The sequence below is a fragment of the Nomascus leucogenys genome, chromosome 9 (assembly GCF_006542625.1).
Source record: "Nomascus leucogenys isolate Asia chromosome 9, Asia_NLE_v1, whole genome shotgun sequence".
NCBI lineage: Eukaryota > Metazoa > Chordata > Mammalia > Primates > Hylobatidae > Nomascus > Nomascus leucogenys.
In genome coordinates, this window is record NC_044389.1 from 58,367,867 (window position 1) to 58,390,501 (window position 22,635).

Sequence of the window (22,635 nt, forward strand, 5' to 3'; positions counted from 1 at the left end):
AGGTGTGCGGATCACCTGAGGTCAGGAGTTTGCGACCAACTCGGCCAACATGGAGAAACCCCATCCCTACTAAAAATACAAAAATTAGCCAGGCGTGGTGGTGCATGCCTGTAATCCCAACTACTCGGGAGGCTGAGGCAGGAGAATTTCTTGAACCCGGGAGGCGGAGGTTGCAGTGAGCCAAGATCGCTCCACTTCACTCCAGCCTGGGCAACAGCGGGAGACTCCGTCTCAAAAAAAAAAAAAAAAAGCATTTTTCTGGCTGGGTTGCATTTCTCAAAAATCATTTTTTATCCACAATATGTTTTGAGCCAAACCTTATTATCTGAATCTGGTTTTTCCCTTGCTGTCAGATATAGGAAAACCAACTATAGAGGGAAGCCTCCAATACTCAAACTAAAATCTGTCTTACCTTTTTTAAAGACCTTAATATTTTTTATTCACAGAAGGAATTCAAATGACATATATATATATATATAAAATATCAGAATATGTGTAACCTCAGTAGTAATCAAGAAAATGTAAAACCAAAGCAAGATAAGTTTCACCCATCTATCTGGCCAAAATGGAAACTATTAATATCTAACGTGAAAAAAGTTTCTCATATACTGTTGGTAAGAATATAAATTAGTACAGTCTTTTTGAGAGACAATTTGGTAAAATCAATCCAAATCTAAAATAAAGCATTGCTTTTGCAGCTTCAAAAATGTCCATCTCTGGTTAGCACTGTGATCATTTTTCCAATGTCCATTCTGTGCCTGCCCTGCTTTGTGGAAGCCATGTGGTTCCATGGGTGGGCTGCAATTGGCCTAAGCCAATCAGTATAATCCGGTTTCCCTTTGATCCCATTATTAATTCAAGGAAGGGAATTTAACAGAGGCCCAAGGTTCAAGCCCATCAGTGCTTGTCATTCACCTAGCTACTGTGATTGATTCAGGGATGAGCAGTATCCAAATTAGGCTCAATGACAGTGAAGTGTTGTTTAATGGCTGGGGAAACTCCTTGTCTTCTCTAGAAGTAAATGAGGAAGTATGTAGCTCCAGGAGTCTAAGCTCTCAATGTTATATTATCTAAACAGATTTTAAAAATTAATTCCAGCTCTAATCATAATCATATATTTATTTCAACACTCATGGCTCTATCATTTATTGAGTGACACTGAGTCAATTCCTTAAGTTTTCTAAGCCTATTATCTTGCCTATAAAACATGAATAACATTCCTACTTTCATAGGGTTATTACTGTGCTAGATGGTGTGGAGCAAAAATAGATAAATAAGGTTCCCCATCTTTATAGACACTGAAAATTTAGTGAGGCAGTGACACTGGGTATTGCTCTTGCCTGTGTGCCTTCAGAATCTAACCCTGACTCTTCTGGTGGGTTGAGGAGCAACTTAACACCTTTCAATAAATGGCTTTTCTAGTTAAAGGGAAAAAAAAATTTGGGGGGAGATAGATATACATGTAAACAAAAAGAGTGAGAAGCCAAGGAAGACAACTAAAAACAGGTTGAGGAGGCCGGGCGTGGTGGCTCTTGCCTGTAGCACTTTGGGAGGCCAAGGAAGGAGGATCATTTGAGCACAGGAGTTAAAGACCAGCCTGGGCAACACAGTGAGACCCCACCTCCATAAAAATAATAATAATAAAATAAAATAATAAAACAAGGAGGGAAGTGACCAATTAAAACATTATTTTGTGGTGGGGGGTGGGGGCGGTCAGGGGATAGTTTTAAATCCTAGCAGCAAGATTAACGAAGATCACTTTCCAGGTCTAGAACAGGTGGGATAGCTGGATGGAGGTAAACTGATATGAAAGCCTGTTCTCCAGACGGATAGGAGAGCCTACCCTAGCTTAGGGATAGGAAAACATGCTGAATTGAGATATGCTGTTTTCATTTCCCTGAACCTTTCTTACATGTTCATATTAATCGACAATACATTTTCCAAAATGTTACCAGAAACTTCACTTCTACAGGAGATGGCCCTGAGTGCCAAAGCAGAGAATATAGAAATTAAGAATGTGCAATGGGCAAAACTAAATTTTCACTGAAAACAAAGAAAAACGCCATCTTGTGGATGGGTTTTGGTTTTAAAGAAAATTTCTCAGAATATATTCAACATCAGATATCCACAAATATCTATAAACATAAAGCTCTAAATCACAAGTTACCCACGAGTGATAACATAAGGTACTTACTTCTCAGAGGGCATGTTAAGAAAAAAATATGCTGTACGTTAATTACATTTTCTAGTTATTTCGTGTCTGAAGCTATCAAGAGAAAAAATAAGACCCTTGAGAAAACAATGTGAGAACATAATTTTTTATTCATATAGATAGAAGAGTGTTAAGCACCCTCTTCTAGTGCAAAAACACTTAATGCAACAAACAACAGAGAAACATCCATTTAGTCCAATTCACTAAGACTAGCCTAAAGCCTTAGGAGCAGTGCTCTGTTGCTTCTCTAATCCCCTGACCATGGTTCAGTTATATAGAGGAGGGCTTAGAAAACAAATCGATCACATTTTTCAGTCTAGTCTGATACATAGTGTATTACAGGTCCAGCCTTATATTGTAGCACAACTAAGATAAAGGAACCAATAATGACAGTCACATAAGAAAACACATTTTCTATGTTCCATTTCAATGGGAAGTCAGATATTGTAAGCAAGCAAGGGATTCTCAGTAAGGAAAACCAGGTTCTGTCACAACTTTTATCAGTTAGTCTTTACAAGAAATGTTATTTTATGACCATGCTGCTTATATCACCAGCTATACAAGAAAATTAGCTTGCCATCCCTACATCCAAAGTTTTCCAGAAGAATTAACAGATTTAAAACTTATTTTTTAAGGCCGGGCGCGGTGGCTCAAGCCTGTAATCCCAGCACTTTGGGAGGCCGAGGCGGGCGGATCACGAGGTCAGGAGATCGAGACAATCCTGGCTAACACGGCGAAACGCCGTCTCTACTAAAAATACAAAAAATTAGCCGGGTGTGTTGGCGGGCGCCTGTAGTCCCAGCTACTCGGGAGGCTGAGGCAGGAGAATGGCGTGAACCCGGGAGGCGGAGCTTGCAGTGAGCCGAGATCGCGCCACTGCACTCCAGCCTGGGGCACAGAGCCAGACTCTGTCTCAAAAAAAAAAAAAAAAAAAACTTATTTTTTAAATACCATACAGTAGTGTATATATTATTTATAGCCTCTTAATTAAATAAATCTAAATTAAAACCATCTATGGAGCCCAGTAAGATAATATTTATTAATTTTAAAACATACATACACGCAGCAAGCCCACTCCTCCCCACCAGTACATACACATATTCCCTATTAGTGTGTGACTAAATCATATCCTTGCAAGCGAAACTAAATAACCTTAAACTTAAAAAAAGGATCATTTTGGTTCAATATCTATTATTGTTGATGATTATGTAATCTTGTTGATTACATCAACAAGAATCACTGAAACCAATTTGCGGAATCTTCTTTTTCTAGTAGTTCTGCCACAGTTCTAATTAGATATGATCCTCAAGTTGTAACTTGGACTTATAGTAAATATTTTTTAGTTCCTTAATTCTAAAGTTCACAAGGTGTTTTAATAGGCAAAAGATATCAAAAGCTAGTATAAAAACTGCAAGGTAATTGATCCTAGAACCTTAACCATTGAGCTGATATTTTCACACTGATCTTTACATAGAAATAGTATTGAAATAAGCCGAAGCACCATTTGGCTTTAAGTATTACCTGTTTGCCATGCTGCAGAATCTATTGGCAGTGTTTTCCAAAGTAAAAATAAAATAGTAACGTTTCAATATGCAGCCTATTAATGCTGATACCCTAGTTTTTTCAGCATGTTATCCATACTAATATAGTCAAACAGCTGGTCACAGATTAAAAGTAGAGCTTTTAAATCCAGACCAAATTTTAATTTAACCACCACCTATAGACTTGTACATTGAAACCCCTTATTTGCCTCCTCTTGAATGTCCTACTCTTTTGAGGCTTAAATATCCAAGGTCAGAATTTCAATATTAAGCTCCTCAGAGTAATAAAGAAAAGTTCTAGTTAAATTCTTCAACTAAGTTCTAGTCAATGGCTTTGGAAAAAAAGCAACACACTATTAATTGGTTAAGGCAAAAAAAAAAAAAAAACTCACACAAATTCTGGTTCCCTAAACAACCATTCTCTAAAATGATAAATGCAGAGCATGTCTAGAAACCCAGAAATCAAGAACCTGTAGCCAACTTAGTTTATTCCTCCCACCTAAAAAGTTTTGGATCCATGCATTGGAAAAGATGTGTGGAATGCAGGTAAATGATTTTGCACCTTGGTGAAAAGCTTTTCAGAAGGCCTAAGTGTTTGAGGCCACAAGGAGACAGGAACTTCTCTGGATTCTAGTATCACCCTTAAACTACCAGGGGACAAAAGTGGAGTCCATAATAATGAACATTCTCTCCCCAAAGCGTCTTCAGCTGGGTGGTTCAATAGCAATTGGTCCACAGAAGAGTAATCAGTCCTGATTAATTCTGTATGGAGCATTAGCACCAGAATCTTATAATACATAGAACTAACCAATGCCAGAGTTGTAGTAAGTCATTCGAAAGAGAAGGTTTCTCTGTCAAGTTTGCATTAGTGTGGTTCTTAGAAGATCTGCAAAGAGGCCAGAGTCTCATAATACACTGATAGAATATCAATAATAATTACAGAAGCCAAAGATACACATCTACCCATGGACAGGAGTTACATATTCCCTTAATATCTAGAAACGTGTAAGATTGTTAAGTGTGTTTTCATAGTTAAATTCAGGTAAAGCAAACAGTTTCTCTTACTGATCCTAGTTTCTTCAATTTTCTTCAACTGATCCTAATTTTTATCACCTACCCCACCAAACCCACTCCTAAATAAATGTACACATTTATACAGAAAACACACAAAGTTCAGTGCATGAGTAACATGGCCTTTTATAATAGTTCTCTCTGTCCCCCTTTTTTTACACACTTTTAATCATGGGTAACTTAAAATATACAATCTCTTAACAATAAATACACATTCATGTAACAAGAACCATATCACTGTTATTCTACTGGATATATCTTGAAATAGCATCGGTGGACGTGAAAGGTAATGGGATAACAGTTGGGGAGGGCCATTTGTTCAATCTTCCTTTGAAACATTTGGAAGTCTTTGTCTTTCCTTCTTCTAGAAGGCCTTCCTCAGAAAATGCAGGCAGTTCAGAAGGAAATGATCAAAACCATGAATCTCTCCTCTTGGGATATCAGCACTCTTGCTGCAAGAAGATGTCATCTCAAGTGCAAGAGCATCATCTAAAAGCACAGGAGGGTATACCACCAACTATTTTACAAAAAATCTTTCTAAAAATTAACTTCTATCTCACTTGCTTTCTCACATTGTATATATTGATAATATTGGTGGGTACTATGTAGTTTAAGAAAACCTTGGATTTCAATTAGATGTATCAAAAGCAAATTTTTAAGACAATCTTTAGAATAATTACCAATCAAAACAATCATATGTATGGCCGGGTGCGGTGGCTCACGCCTGTAATCCCAACACTTTGGGAGGCCGAGGCGGGAAGATCACCTGAGGTTGGGAGTTCAAGCAAGCCAGCCTGACCAACATGGAGAAACCCCAACTCTACTAAAAATACAAAAAAATTAGCCGGGCATGGTGGCCCATGCTTGTAATCCCACCTAATCAGGAGGCTGAGGCAGGAGAATCACTCGAACCTGGGAGGTGGAGGTTGCAGTGAGCAGAGATCGCGCCATTGCATTCCAGCCTGGGCAACAAGAGCGAAACTCCGTCTCAAAAAAAAAAAAAAAAAACTATCATGTGTAACACATATCTCCTTTTATGCAAATAATGACTAATTTTGAGAAAACGCATCCAAGTTTTGCAGACCCTGCAGTTTACACAGTTTGCATGAATTAGTTGTTCATTGCCCAACATGGATTAACTCAAATGAATGCATTGCAGAGACTCTCCCAGGGCCTTGAAAAGACCTGTGCAAATGAAAGATCAAAACTTAAGCTTTGTTCACTTCACAGTAAATTCACCTTTGATGTCACAAATGCTCAAAATGCTTTGTAAAGGTTAACAGATTAATTCCAATAATACAGTTAGGGGCTGGGCATGGTGACTCATGACTGTAATCCCAGCACTTTGTGAGGCCAAGGTGGGCAGATCACCTGAGGTCAGGAGTTCAAGACCAGCCTAACCAACATGGTGAAACCCCATCTCTACTAAATATGCAAAAATTAGCTGGGCGTGGTGGCACACACCTGTGATCCCAGCTACTCAGGAGGCTGAGGCATGAGGGATCACTTGGAGGTTGCAGTAAGCCAAGATTGTGCCACCGCACTCCAGCCTGGGTGACAGAGCAAGACACCGTCTCAAAAAACTAAATAAATAAATACAGTTGTGAGAATGTGGGAATTTATCATCAATATTTTACATAGTTAATGAGATATTAAACATTGAATGACTTGCTTGAGCAAATAAATTATCATTCAAAATGGTCTGATTGGCCAGACATGGTGGCTCACACCTCTAATTCCAGCACTTAGGGAGGTCAAGGCGGGCAGATCACTTGAGCTCAGGAGTTCAAGGCCACCCTGGGCAACATGGTGAAACCCCGTCTCTACCAAAAATACAACAAATTAGCCGGGCTTTGTGGCACACACCTGTGGCCCCAGCTACTCAGAAGGCTGGGGTGGGAGGATCGCTTCAGCCTAGGAGGCAGAGATTGCAGTGAGCCGAGATCACACCACTGCACCCCAGCTTGGACAACACAGTAAGATCCCATCTCAAAAAAAAAAGTCTGATTTTTGTTTTGATTTTTTAATACTAAAAAAGTTATATTTAAAAGGAAGTCAATAATTTGGTATAGCACTGATCTCTCTTTATTGGGAAAAATATTGCCAAGTATAATCATGCACTATATAACAATGTTTAGGTCAGCAATGAGCTGCATATACAACAGTAGTCCCATAGATTATCATGAAGCTGAAAATTCTTATTGCCTAGTGACATTGTAGCTAGTAACATCATAGTGCAATGCATTACCTTTTCTATGTTTTGATATATGAATATTTACCATTGTGTTAGAATTGCTTACAGTATTCAGTACAGTAACGTGCTGTACAGGCTTGTAGCCTAGGAGGAATAGGCTATACCATATAGCCTAGCAGTATAGTAGGTTATATCATCTAGGTTTGTGTAAGTAAACTATGATGTTAGCATAACAGTGAAATCACCTAAGGACTCATCTTTCAGAACATTAAGCGAGGCATCACTATAATCAATCAATCTTGCTTTACAGGCCCACAGGGCAAATGACTGATAAGGGAGATAGGTATATATCTTTCTTGAGCACTTGTCACCCTAAATTCACATTACTATATCCAATAAAATGCAGGAGATTAGTTTAAGAGCAAGAGAGGTATGCTCTGTGAAAAGGGATTTCATCTCAGAGATGAATACTACTTCTGGTTTTCTAAGTGGCACAACTCTTTCTCTATCAGAAGTTCTCATGGAATCAATCACTGGAGAAGGTTTCAGCTGAAAAATTGGTATTCAGCAAGCCACAAAATAGTACCTGTGAAAGGCTGCACAGCTTTAAGTATGGGAAATCACACCTACCCAGTTCAGAACCAAAATGGTTCTCAGTGCTGGTGTTCCATTTCAGGCAAATCAGCCCCTGAATCATCTGACAGGGGAGGTCCTGATACCTATAAATTAATAATACAGCATCATATGTTCTCAGTAATTGCAAAAGTTCCACTTCCCCAAAATTTCAATTCTATTTGTTCAAATATTAGATGTTTATAATTAACTATCCATAGCTCAAGTTGCCTACATGGAAAAGAATGAAGTAAGGGGACATTGTTCTTTTCCTTTTCTTTAGTCCCAAACATTACTGCTGAGTGGATGTCATTCTTTGATCTTAGTTTATGCATATGTTAAAAGATACTTCTGATCTGCCAAGTCAGTGTAAGCCCACTACAGCCCATCTCTTCTACTTATTACAAAAATACAAAAACAAAAACCTGTTGGAACCATCATATAAAGACTCTGAAGCAGCCCTTATAACTCTGCTACATGAAGTAAAGGAAAACATACTTGAAATGAATGAAGGGATAGGAATTCTTAGCAGAGAAATAGATGCCATAAAAGGGAGCCAAATGTATATTTTAGGACTAAAAAGCACAGTATCTGAAATTTTAAAATCTCACTGGCTGGGCTTAATAGCAGAATGAAGATGATAAAGTAAAAAGTCAGAGAACTTGAGGATAGATGAATAGAAATGGCCCAATCTGAAGAATAGAAAGAAAAATGATTAGGAAAAAGTGAACAGAGTCTCGGGAACCTATGAGAAAATACTAAATGGTCTACCATACATATCGTTAGACTCTCAGAAGGAGAGGTGAGAGATTATGGCAGAAAAAAAATTTTCAAAAAACAATGACCAACAACTCCTCAAATCTGGTAAAATATATAAGTTTAAAGATTCAAGAAGGCTGGCAAACCCCAAACAGGACAAACTCAAAGAAAACTGTGTCTAGATACATCATATTTAAGCTAATGAAAAGAAAAGATAAAAATTAAATCTTGAAAGCAGCTAAAGGAAAATGACACATTACATATAGGGAAACAATTCAAATGCCTGAGAATTTCCCACCAGAAATTACAGAGATCAGAAGACAGAAGAATCCCTTCTTTATAGTGCTGGGAGGAAAAAAAACAAAAAAACAAAAATATGTCAACCCAAATTCCATATCCAATAAAATATACTTCAAGAATTAAAGTAAAATCATTCTCAAATGAAGAAAAACTAAGAACATTTGTCACCGTCAGACCTGCTCTGCAAGAAATGCTAACAAGAAGTTTTTCAGGCTGAAGGAAAATAATACCAGAGGAAAATCTAGGGAAAAAGAGAGACCGACAGAAATGGTAAAGAGCTAGGTAAATATAAAAGACAACTTTTTCTCATAAACTGTTTAAACTATTTATGACTGTTTAAAACAAAACATATAACGTATTGGGGTTCTGAAGACATGCAAATGTAGTACATATGAAGTTCTAACTTAAAGTGCAAACTGAGGAGAAAGGAATATGCTTGCAAGGCTTCCTATTTTTTTTGTTGTTAATTATTTATCAAGAGAAGCTATTTCTTAGACCACATATTCATGTTTCATAGCTCAGGAACACAGGTAAGTGACAAACTTCTAGGTAATTCAACCCAAAGAAATCCTTTGCATTCCAAAATCACTTTGTATTCTGAAAGATACCAGCCTTCCCCATCTCCTCCAAATCTTTCATGGAATCATAATTTCTGTAGAAATCTGCGTATGTCTTCTTTCTTGGTTCAGCCACAGCAATCCTACAGACAGCTGCAACCCCCAGGGATACAATAAAGGCTCCAACATACGAAATCACAGACATTTGGCCAGAAGACCACACATCTGAGGTTTTGCCAAAGCGGTGGAAGCCATGGTAGTTACTGTCCTTAATAGGTATGTCAACCTCAAAACCAACATCTTTCCTGGAAGAAGGAGAAATGGATGGGCAATTCTTACTTTTTGTTTCAAGGGGTACAATGTGGACTATGAAAAATTAGTGATGTATATTGTAATTCCTCGAGCAATCACTAAAAAAAAAAATAAAAAGATATTGCTGAAAAAGTACTAAAACTATTCAAAAACAAAAGAAAACTGAAAAGGAAAAACAGAGGAGCAAACAGAAAACAAATAATAAAAAGAAGGGACTAGATCCAAAAATATCAATTATCACATTAAATGTTAATGGTCTAAACATTCTGTGGTCAGCAGGATTGTAAAGCTATGCCCTTAAGATTCCTGTCCCTAGCTAGTTAATCAAACTAATTTCAGTACCGATATGAAGGGACTTTGTACCTGGAATAAATGTTACTAATTAGCTGTTAATTGTTACTAATTAGCTGTTAAATGTTACTAATTAGGATAGATTATCTTCGTGGGCCCAGTGTAATCATGTGAGCTCTTAGCATCAGAGTAAGTCAGAGATGTGGCAGAAGGAGTGGTCAGAGGGATTCAAGTGTAACAGGGATTTGACCACTGTTGCTAGCTTTGAAGGCAGAGGAAGTGGGCCATGAGCCAAGGAATGTGGGTGGCATCTAGAAGCCGAGAACAACCCCTAGCTGTTAGCCAGCAAGGAAATAGGGACTTCTGCCCTACAACCATATGGAACTAAATTAGCCCAACAACCCAAGTGAACCTGGAAATGGTTTCTCCCCTAATGCCTCCAGAAAATAATGCAGCCCTGCAGACACCTTGATTTCCACCTGTGAGACTCATGCAGAGAAGCAGCTGTGCCATAGCTTCTGACCCAGAAACTGTGAGATAATAAATGGATATTAATTTAGTGTGTTAAGTAGTCCCCCCCATCCATGAGGGATATGTTCCAAGGCTCCCAGCAGATGCCTGAAACCTCAGATAGTACCAAGCCCTAAATATATAGTATTGTGTTTTTTTTTATCTGAAAGCCTAGACAGCTACTAAGCAATAAAAGGGTAGGTAGCATACATGTATACTGCATGGATACACGGGACAATGGGACAATTCATGTCCTGAGCAGAACAGAGCCGGACAGCTCAAGCTTTATTCAAAATGGTGTTCAATTTAAAACTTAAGAACCGTTTATTTCTGGAACTTTCCACTAACATTTTCAGACCACAGTTGACCATAGGTAACTGTAAGTGCAGAAAGCAAAACTATAGATAAGGGGGGACTACCATATCTCTAAGGTAGCAGAAATAATAAACGAATACACATTCCAATTAAAAGGCAAAGACTGACAGAATGTATACAAAGGAAACATCCTATTTATATGCTGTCTGTGAAAGAAACACTTTAAATATAAAAAACGGATAGGGTGAAAGTAAATGAAATCAACAAGATTTACTATGCAAACATACCTATAAGAAGTTTGGAATGGCTATTTTAATATCAGATAAAATAGACTTCAAAGCACAGACCACTACCAGAGATAAAGAGAGGCATTTCATAATGAGAAAAGGTACAATGTATCAGAAAGACAAAACAATTATGTGCAAATACCTAATAATAGAGATTTAAAATGTATAAAGCAGCCAGGCGTGGTGGCTCACTCCTGTAATCCCAGCTACTCAGGAGGCTCAGGAGGAGGTCAGGAGTTTGAGCAACACAGCAAGGCCAGCCACAACATCAGAGCAAGACCCCATCTCTCAAAACAAAAAAGAAAAAATGTAGCTGGATGTGGTGAGCTGTGCCTGTAGTCTTAGTTACTCAGGAGGTTGATGGGGGAAGATGGCTTGATCCTAGGAATACAAGGTTGCAGTGAGCTATGATCATGCCACTGCACTCCAGCCTGGGCAACAGAGTGAGACCCCATCTCTAAAAAAATAATAATAAAATACATGAAGCAAAAATAAATAGATATAGGCCAGGTATGGTGGCTCATGCCTGTAATCCCAGCACTTTGGGAGGCCAATACAGGTGGATCACTTGAGTTCAGGAGGTTAAGACCAGCTGGGCAACAAAGCGAGACTCTGTCTTGAAATAAATAAATTAATTAAATTAAAATAAACAGATATAAGAGAGAAATAGGCAATTCTACAACATAATAAAAGATTTTAACAGCACTCTTTCAAGAACTGATAGACTTAAACAAAAAAAATTAAGAGCATAGATGATCTGAAGAATACTGTACTATTAACCACCTTGATCTAATTTCACATTTATAGAACAATTAATCCAACAACAAAGAATATACATTTTTTCAAGGGAACAAAGTCAAAAACCAAGATAGACCGTAGACCATAAAACATGTCTCATTGAATCTAAAAAAATCAAGATCACACTGAGTGTATTCTCTGACTACAATGGAATTAAATTACAAATTAATCAGTAATAAGATATCTAGGGAAACCTCAAATACCTCGCTATTAAACAACATTTCTAAATAATTCATAGATCAGAGAAGAAATTACAAGGGAAATTAGAAAACGTTTGGACTAACCTTTTTTTTTTTTTTTTAAGACGGAGTCTTGCTCTGTCGCCCAGGCTGGAGTGCAGTGGCACCATCTCGGCTCACTGCAAGCTCTGCCTCCCAGATTCACGTCAATCTCCTGCCTCAGCCTCCCGAGTAGCTGGGACTACAGGCACCTGCCACCATGCCCGGCTAATTTTTTTGTATTTTTAGTAGAGATGGGGTTGCACCATGTTAGCCAGGATGGTCTCCATCTCCTGACCTTGTGATCCGCCTGCCTTAGCCTCCCAAAGTGCTGGGATTACAGGCATGTGCCACTGTGCCCAGCCTGGACTAACCTTAATGTTAAAACATGACAAAGATATCTTTTTTAAAAAAAGGAAATTATAGTAGCAGTAATAGGAGGTTAGATATATACAAAATAATTATCAAATAAGGAAATATATTAAATTATACATAGAATAACATACAGCTAATTTTCTCACTCTCAAAGAAGAGGATAGTAAACTACACCAAACTCTGTGATGTTGGATTAGAATTAAAGGTATCTTTGCAGATTTCAGTAAGCATAGAAATGAAAATACAACATATCAAAAGCTGTAGGATGAAGGTAAAGCAGTGCTTAGAGGAAAATGTGTAGCTTTACATGCTTACATTACAAAAACAAAACAAAACAAAAAACAAAAAACTAAGTGACCAAGTGATGGGTTTCCTTAAGAACCTAGAAAAATTGAGAGAATAAACCCAAAGTAAGTAAAAGGGGAAAACTAAGAGGAGACATCAATAAAATAGGGAACTGACTGATAACAGAGGAAATTAACAATGCCAAAGGCTTGATTTTGTTGAAAAACACAACAAAATTGATAAACTCCTAACTATACTGATTGAGAAAAAGAAAGTGAACATAATAAGTAAAAATAAATAAGGAATAATCATCACAGTCCTTACAGATATTAAAAGGACAGTAAGAGGCCAGGTGCAGTGGCTCACGCCTGTAATCCCAGCACTTCAGGAGGCTGAGGTGGCTGTATCACTGGAGGTTAGAAGTTTCAGACCAGCCTGGCCAACATGGTGAAACCCTGTCTCTACTAAAAATACAAAAATTAGCCGAGTGTAGTGGCTCATGCCTGAAATCCCAGTAACTCGGGAGGCTGAGGCAGGAGAATCACTTAATCCCAGGAGGTAGAGGTTGCAGTGAGTTGAGATTGTGCCACTGTACTCTGGGTGACAGAGCAAGACTCCGTCTCAAAAGCAAAAACAAAACAAAAGGACAATAAGAGAATGCTATGAACAACGTCATGCCAACAAATTTTAAAAATTGTATGACACGAACAAAAAGATTAAAAAATACAACCTACCGGCCGGGCGCGGTGGCTCACGCTTGTAATCCCAGCACTTTGGGAGGCCGAGGCGGGCGGATCACGAGGTCAGGAGATCCAGACCACCGTGAAATCCCGTCTCTACTAAAAATACAAAAAATTAGCCGGGGGTGGTGGCAGGCGCCTGTAGTCCCAGCTACTCGGAGAGGCTGAGGCAGGAGAATGGCGTGAACCCGGGAGGGCGGAGCTTGCAGTGAGCCGAGATTGCGCCACTGCACTCCAGCCTGGGCGTCAGAGTGAGACTCCGTCTCAAAAAAAAAAAAAACAAAAACAAAAAAAAAAAAAAAAACAACAACCTACCAAAAGAGACACAAGAAGAAACAGAAAATCTAAATAGCACTGTATCTTTTAAAGAAATTGAGAGGCCGGGCGTGGTGGCTCACGCCTCTAATCTCAGCACTTTGGGAGGCCGAGATGGGCGGATCACGAGGTCAGGAGATCAAGACCATCCTGGCTAACACGGTAAAACCCCGTCTCTACTAAAAATACAAAAAAATTAGCCAGGTATAGTGGCGGGTGCCTGTAGTCCCAGCTACTTGGGAGGCTGAGACAGGAGGATGGCGTGAACCTGGGAGGAGGAGCTTGCAGTGACCCGAGATCGCGCCACTGCACTCCAGCCTGGGCGACAGATCAAGACTCTGTCTCAAAAAAAAAAAAAAAGAAAAAGAAAAAAAGAAATTGAAATCTGAAATCAGGCTGGGCACGGTGGCTCACACCTGTAATCCCAGCACTTTGGGAGGCGGATCACCTGAGGGTGGGAGTTCGAGACCAGCCTGACCAACATGGAGAAACACCTTCTCTACTAAAAATACAAAATTAGCCGGGTGTGGTGGCACATGCCTGTAATCCCAGCTACTCAGGAGGCTGAGGCAGGAGAATCACTTGAACCCAGGAGGCAGAGGTTGTCGTGAGCCGAGATCGCGCCATTGCCCTCCAGCCTGGGCAACAAGAGCAAAACTCAGTCTCAAAAAAAAAAAAAAAATTATCCAAAACTTTCCTCTGAATAAAGCTCTTGGGACAGATGGCTTCACCAGTGAATTCTATTAATATTCAAGGAACCAATAACACCAACTTATTAAACTTTTTCAGGAAATAAAGAGAGACCACTGCTCAACTTGTTTTATGAAGCTAACAAAACCTTAATGTTAAAACATGACAAATATATCTTTTTTAAAAAAGGGAAATCATAGTAGCAGTAATAGGAGGTTAGATATATATAAAATAATTAATCAAATAAGTACATATATTAAATTATACATGGAATAACATACAGCTAAATTTCTCACTGCTAAAGAAGAGAATAGTAAACTAGGCCAAACCTGGGTGTTGGATTCACAATTAGAGGTATCTTTGTAGATTTCAGTAACCACAGGTAGAAATAGAAATAAACTCATAGTAAATGTGTATGTATATACATATGTCTGTGTACCTAGCTCTGTCCACTAAGAGGGCCTTGGAACAATGACTCCCCCCAAATCAATGGACACACCTAGAGCCCAGATCTTAATTTCTAAATGTGATTTTCTACTAAAGGAAACTAGGGATCCTTAGAGAGATGGCTGATTTCAGGCTGGTACAAATCCATCTGCATTATCTGTTGTGCCAGATAGCAAGGAATTCCTCAAAGAATGATGAGGACTTGTCAAAAGGAGACAGAAGCTACCTTGAAGGGGATCCCACTAGAAAAACTGGACTAATTTGAACTAATGACTCAACAATGTGAAAACAAACAACCATTAAAAATGGGCAAAAGATTTGAGCAGATATTTCATCAGAGAAGACATACAGCTCTTTCATGTGCAAATAAGCACATGGAAAGATTCTCAACATCTTTGTCATTAGGGAAATACAAATTAAAACCACAATGAGATGCCACTTCACACCTATTAGAATGGCTAAAATTAAACTGACAATACCAAGTATTGGTGAGGATAAGGCACAACTGAAATTATTATGCATTGCTGGTTGAAATACAAAATAGTGTAGACATTTTGGAAAAATTTGATAGTTTCTTCTAAAGTTAAACATATACTTACCAAGTGACCCAGCAAATCCATTTTCAGTTATTTACCAACTAAATGTGAAACTGTATATTCACACACACAAAAAAATTTACAAATGTTTATATAACACTTCACGTTTAATTGTCAAAAACTGCAAACAACTCAACTGTCCCTCAGCTGGAAAATGGATAAATAGATAAATAGACTCCATCTCTAAAAAAAAAAATTGTATTAGCTGGGCATGGTAGCCTGCACCTGTAGTCCCAGCTCCTTGGGAGACTGAGGTGGAAAGATGGCTTAAGCCCAGGAGTTCAAGGCTGCAGTGAGCTATGAGCATGCCACTGCACTCCAGCCTGGGCAACAGAGCAAGACCATGTGTCCAAAAAAAAAAACAAAAAGAGGCCAGGTACAGTGGCTCATAGCCAGGTGTGTTGGTGCATGCCTGTGTCCCAGCTACTCAGGAAGGTGATGTGGGAAGATTGCTTAAGCCCAGGGGATCAAGGCTGTAGTGAGCCATGATGTTGCCACTGCACTCCAGCCTGGATGACACAGCAAAACCCTGTCTCAAAAAAAAGAAGTAAAGAAGTATATAAGAAATGTATTGATACTCTATGGTTCCTAAATGTGGAATCTGTGACAGTGATTATCTCTTCACTTGACAGGAATTTGTTCAGTTTTAATTAAATGTTGCTATAGAAATTGTTGGCAAGAGATAAGGCAAAGCAATCACAGCAATAAACCCTTTCATCAGCATCTCTAGATAATTTGTTATCCTCACAGTAACACTACTCCTTTGTAGAGCTCTACAGAACTATTAAAGAGTTAACAGTGAGGCTGGGGGCAATGCCTCATGCCTATAATCCCAGCACTTCAGGAGGCCGAGGCAGGTGGATCACTTGAGGTCAGGAGTTCAAGACCAGCCTGGCCAACACGGTGAAACCCTGCCTCTAATAAAAATACAAAAATTAGCTGGGTGTGGTGGCACGCACCTGTAATCCCAGCTGCTCGGGAGGCTGAGGCACAAGAATCACTTGAACCTGGGAGGCAAAGGTTGCAGTGAGCTGAGATTGCGCCACTGCACTCCAGCCTGGGTGACAGAGTGAGACTCTGTCTCAAAAAATAAAAATAAAAAAAGAGTTAACAGTGGAAAAAGCATCACCATGGATAAAGAACAACATACAGGAAATCTCTATGAAATGGAAATGTGTTAATAATGAGGGCGGAGAATTAATTCTAAAACAAAAGTTGCCTAGCTTCAAGCAAAGGTGAAAAATCTGTCTGAAGTAGTAAACGGAAAGTACAATGTCCATAGCCAAAGTTTGTAGCTAGTTATGGTTGGCTCAGGAGATTTAAGTTTGCCAGTTTTTTCAGTGTAAAAATGAGTGATATGGCTGTTGATATAAAGGTAATAGAAACACATATATTCTGAAAAGTTAAGAGCAATGATAAAAAAAAATGACTATATGGAATAGCAAATCTTTAACATGGATAAAATGGATTGTCTTGGGGAAAAAATGTCAAATAGATAATCTATTTTGGAAGAATAAAAACAATTCCAGAGTTTCTCCCTTTGAAAGGTAGGTTGTTTATTACTTTGGAGTTAATATAGTGAAATACGACAAAATATAAAAAAACCCCAGTAGTTAACAAAAACTGTAGCTAGGCTGCATACCCAGACACACACATTTTTAACCTATAAAAAATGGATTACTGGCCAGAAGCCATAGCTCACGTCTGTAATTCCAACACTTTGGGAAGCTAAAGCAGACGGATCACTTGAGGCCAGGAGTTTTGAGACCAGCCCAGGCAACATAGCAAGGCCTCATCTCTACAAAAAATTTAAAAATTAGTTGGATATGGTGGTGCATGCCTGTAACCTCAGCTACTTGGGAGGCTGAGGTAGCTGGATTGCTTAAGCTCAAGGGTTTGAGGCTGCAGTGAGCTGGGATCATGTTACTGCACTCCAGCCTGGGCACCAGAGTGAGACCATGTCTCTAAAAAAAAAAAGTATTATGGGAACTTAGGAAATGTTTGTGTAAATATATACGTAATAAAGGCACTAAGTGCAATGAATCAAACAAACTTTAGCAAGCAAAATGTTATAGATTCCACCAATAAACCTGCACAATTCTTAAGAGCAAACTCTCCCTAAAATACTTTACTAGTAAGAGAGAGACCCGAGTTCTGTCCATCCTATAAAGAGTATTTCTGTACCTGATGTAATGTAATACTGGGGGTGTGCAGGTCAATAGCAGCCAGAGAAGGAATTCGAGATTCTGAAAGAATTTTGCTCTCTTTCTTTGTTAGCCTGGAATTTCGAGCTAGATAGAAATGACCATAAACACAGTGAAAATATTAGACATTTTGTTAGTTTTTAGTTTTTCACATTCTCTACTTGTTCCTCAGTATGTACTTATTATAATAGGTATTTACATACTTAAATATGTAAAGTTACTATAAAAAGTTTTATTTTAAATTCTGTTTATTTAACATACATTTTAAATAATCGAAACAGACTATACAGAGTAAAAGCATTATCAACACACCTATGCCTTCCAATGCTCTTAGTTCAGGGAGATGATTATAGTTTAGTTCAGGCAAATGGACATCTGTCCTGGAGTATTCTCTTCTTTTCTTACTTGCCCAAAAGAGGCTTTTTTCACTAGAGACCTAATATCATCAACATAGTCAACAAAAAAGAATTAGTTTCAAGGTTAGCTAGGCTTTCCTTCTTCCGTAACTCCTATGTTCATATCCTAAAATTTGTGAAATTGAAGGTCTATAATAAAAAATTTGAAGGACACGAATAATACAAAAAATTCATCCAATTATTTCAAATGTCTTCCTCATTAAATTCATTAAAATTGCTAACAAGTAGATAACTTGATTGCTATGAGTTTCTCCTTCTCCCTTTGCCAATTATCAGTGTGTAAGTCCCAGCAAGTAGTAAAAGGTTAAAAGATGGGCATTGATGCCCTGGTTCTTCAGGCCAGCAAGGTCGGGCCTTATAACGCTTCCTAGGCTTTTCAGCAAATAGTTGCTGTTGCCTTCATAAATTTTGAACAGTTTATCTTCACATGTATATCATCCCCTAGCTTATTTTTCACTTTCCCAATAAAATTTTGCTATTCATTTTTCTGTATTTGTCCTTGTCTTGCTCCTCAGAGTTAGAATATAATACTATCTTCCTAGGAATACAATTTATTAAGTAAAGAATTGTAACTTCAATCATTTTCCTGATCTTTCTTAGTACTATTATTTCACAGTTGATAAAGTCAGAAAAAATAGTGAGGAATAGCAGCAGCACTTCAATTCTGCATCCTTATGAATTTGACACTTTTCCAATATTTTTCATTCGAGAATCACAGAAAGCCTGTATTCATATGTATGTATAATGAACTACATACACACAAACATATGTATAATGACATTAAGTTATTGAGGTTCCTTGATGCCTCAAACTTAATATTCTGTGAGTTATGCCATTCTGGCTGCCAGAAAGTCTTCAAGAGTCCTGCAGTGAGCTTCTGAGTTTCTTTCTTTTGGATGTTTCTGCGTACTCTTTTCATAGAACAAGCGCTAAGGCTATTGGTTCAAGTTGGCTATAAAATAAAATAGTTAAAGAAAACTATATGCAAGCACAAAAAAATAAAATTTAAAAATGAGTTTAAACTACCAGATTAACATATTCAAAGAGTGAAAATAAAACATATAATATATATATTATATAATATATAATATAATAATATATTTATTCACACATCAGAATGGGGGCATAAAACATGGGAGAGAGGTATTGATCTTTAACATACAAGTTGAAGAAAGTCTAGGCTTAGCTCTGCTTGCATTAATTTTCATTAAGGAAAGACTCCACTGGGTCTTCGCCCTCCTAATCTTCACCTCCTCTCTTGATTACCTCTTCCAAAGAAGAATAAATCAGATCTAAAATTATCAGCCAGCATTGATTATGCAATACCTGAAAGCAGGTTGATATCAGTTCTGGCAAAATGGTATTGAACCAGCTATTTTGAAAAGCCTTCCTGATTAAAATAATCTTCCAAAGCAAATCAGGATTTCAAAACACAAATATCCACGAAGAAACCAAAAAAGAAAGTACTATTGGCACAGAAATTATAAACTAAGAATAATTAAAAGAAAAACAAACACAATGTCCAAATCACGAGAGAGATGAAAAGGCTGCATTTTTCAGCTCTGAAGATAGTGAGAGAAGTAGAAAAGGGAAATTTGTCTCACATACACACACACACACACACACACACATACACACACACAAAATATTCCTTTGGGAATACATCCATACCTCCCTTGGTTGTGAAAAGCATTCATTCATTCAGTGTGGAGTCTTTCCTTAATGAAAATTAATGCAAGCAGAGATAAGCCTAGACTTTCTTCAACTTGTGGGTTAAAGGTCAATACCTCTCTCCCATGTTTTATACCCCCATTCTAAGGTGTGAATAAATGTATTATTATAAATATTTATTATGTGTTTTATTTTCACTCTTTGAATATGTTAATCTGGTAGTTTGAACTCATTTTTAAATTTTAGGCCAGCCCTGGTGGCTCATGCCTGTAATCCCAGCACTTTGGGAAGCCAAGGTGAGCAGATCACCTGAGGTCAGGAGTTCAAGACCAGCCTGGCCAACATGGAGAAACCCCGCCTCTACTAAAAATATAAAAATTAGCTGGGTGTGGTGGCGGGTGCCTGTAATCCCAGCTACTCGGGAGGCTGAGGCAGAAGAATCGCTCAAATCTGGGAGGCGGAGGTTGCAGTGAGCCGAGATCATGCCACTGCACTCCAGCCTGGGTGACAGAGTGAGATTCTGTCTCGAAAAAAAAAAATTTTTTTCTACTTGCATAGGAAGGAAAAGTACAATGAGGAAAACAAAAGCACAAATCTCTGCCTTGGAATCTTACGTTCTAGTTGGGGGCGACAGACAATATATAAATAAGAGTATATAGACGATGTCAGGTAAATGCAATGGAAAAAAAAATAAGCAAGGAGAAGGCATCGAACATAAAGGGAGGCATAATGAGTTACAAGACTTCACAATAAGGTTTCATGTGAGCTAAGGAAGAGAAAAAGCAAATCCATTGGGTTATCTGGGGGAAGAATGTTCCAAAGCAAAAGAAATAGCAAGTGCAAAAGCCCAAAGGTGGGAGTATGTCTGACTATGTTCCAGGAATAACAAGGAAATCAGTGTGGTAGAATAGATTGATGGAGAAAGAGTAGGTGGAGATGGGATAAAGGGTTGGGTGGAGTCAATCATGCAGGCACTTATAGACCCTGTAAGGACTTTGGCCTTTCCTCAGAGATAAGAAGCTAATGGAGGATGTTGAACAGAAGAATGATGAGGGTTCCACCTAACTTTAAAAGAGAAACATTCTGGAGGCCATGCTGAGAATAATAATGCTCCTTCCTATGCTATCTCTAAATACAATATGATACTATGCTTTAATTTGCTGATCCTCTAGATCATGAAGTCCTTGAAAAGAAAGATTGACTTATTTATCATCAGTGTCTCACACATAATAAATGATTGATATTTATTATATAAATAGAATAGTTTCTTTCTTTCTTTTTTTTTTTTTTTTTTTTGAGACAGGGTCTTGGTCTGTCACCCAGGCTGAGGTGCTGGGGCACAATTACAGCCACAGCTTACCACTGTAGCCTCAACTTTCCAGGCTCAAGCAACCCACCCATCTTAGCATCCCAAGTAGCTAGGACTACAGTCATGTGCCACCATACCCAGCTAACTTTTTTAAAAAATTTTTGTAGAGACAGGATCTTGCTATGTTGCTCAAGCTTGTCTCAAACTCCTGGGCTCAAACTATCCTCCTGCCTCGGCCTCCCAAAGTGCTGGGATTATAGATGTGTGCTACCTTCCCCGGCCAATAGAACACAGCCACCAAAAATCTGGTGTGGGTGAGACAAGACAATTTATCTTTTCATCTACTCTAAAAAAGAACTGACCAGCAATCATCAAGTTGAGAAAATTTACTATGTTACTAAAGAAAAAATAAAACAAGCCAGGCACAGATGGCTCACACCTGTAATCCCAGCACTTTGAGAGGCCAAGGCAGGTGGATCACGAGGTCAGCAGTTTGAAACCAGCCTGGCCAAGATGGTGAAACCCTGTCTCTACTAAAAATACAAAAATTAGCTGGGTGCAGTGGCAGGCACCTGTAATCCCAGCTACTCAGGAGGCTGAGGCAGGAGAATCGCTTGAACCCAGGAGGTGGAGGTTACAGTTAGCCAAGATCACGCCACTGCACTGTAGCCTGGGTGACAGAGCAAGACTCCATGAAAAAAAAGAAAAGAAAAGAAAAAGAAACAGAGGAAGGAAGGAAGGAAGAAAGGAAGGAAGGAAGGAGTTTTCAGACTTATAAAACTTATTTAAACTTTCAGAATTTCACATTTATGACTATGATGGGCTGGGATAATATATGCACAATTAAGGTTTCACTTTATGTGTATCCAAATAAAATTCTCAATTCTTCACTATCATATTTAATTTTAATAAAAGCCTAGAGCTGACTGGTGTTTGCTTTTCTACTACTGAGAACTGCTTACTTACTAATGTGGTCACATTAACGTTACAAATGCCTGATGGGGAATGTCTGCTCGGTTTAACAAATGGAATAGAACACTTCTTAGTTTTCTCATTCACTCTGTAACAACAAAAAAAATGTTTTTAAGTTAGAACCAGCAATAATTATTTTTTCAAGCACAAAACCAAATGACACAGCACCAACTAACAAGCAGTTTAACCAGAATGTAATGTCTATTCTCAAATATACAATGCACATAAATCTGGTGAAACATTCTATTCTTTAACACTACCCTCATGCCTCCCACCAGCCCCCAACTCCTACCAAATACATTACCCTCCTTTCAGCAAAATTCCCAAATGGAGCTTCCTTATACTACTATAGGCTCACAGTCACACCATGCAGCAACAACCACTCAAAAATTATCTCTTTTAGTATGACAACCTGCTTTCACATTATTAGACTATATAGCTGTAGATTCTCTTCACCTTAAGCAATAAAACCCTACTTTTTCAGGACTTTGGTGAATTGTTTTGATCAAATGCTAATAATTTTCATCACACAGCCAAAAAGTCTTTTGAAACAGCTACCTGACAAAAATGAATAGCATCCAGAATTCTGAGAATAAAAACAATGTGGATGAATTGACAAACCCTTGCAATTTGCAAAT

General features: G+C 38.3%; 1 protein-coding gene across 2 annotated transcripts in view; it reads right to left on the bottom strand.

Annotated features, from left to right (window-relative positions):
- Positions 1–5,820: 5,820 nt before the first annotated feature.
- The window catches only part of CDKL2 (cyclin dependent kinase like 2), a 54,108-nt gene continuing 37,293 nt past the window's right edge, over positions 5,821–22,635 (bottom strand). The window contains exons 10-14 of one of the 2 annotated variants that reach the window (XM_030818994.1): positions 21,992–22,085; positions 17,942–18,065; positions 17,610–17,716; positions 7,649–7,737; positions 5,821–6,009 (exon numbers count right to left, since the gene is read on the bottom strand). In XM_030818994.1, the coding sequence (XP_030674854.1) occupies positions 7,672–7,737; positions 17,610–17,716; positions 17,942–18,065; positions 21,992–22,085 (391 nt within the window). In that variant the 3' untranslated portion in view covers positions 5,821–6,009; positions 7,649–7,671. Of the gene's footprint in view, positions 6,010–7,201; positions 7,738–17,609; positions 17,717–17,941; positions 18,066–21,991; positions 22,086–22,635 lie in introns of those variants that run through there. The other variant, XM_030818993.1, reaches the window with a different exon arrangement.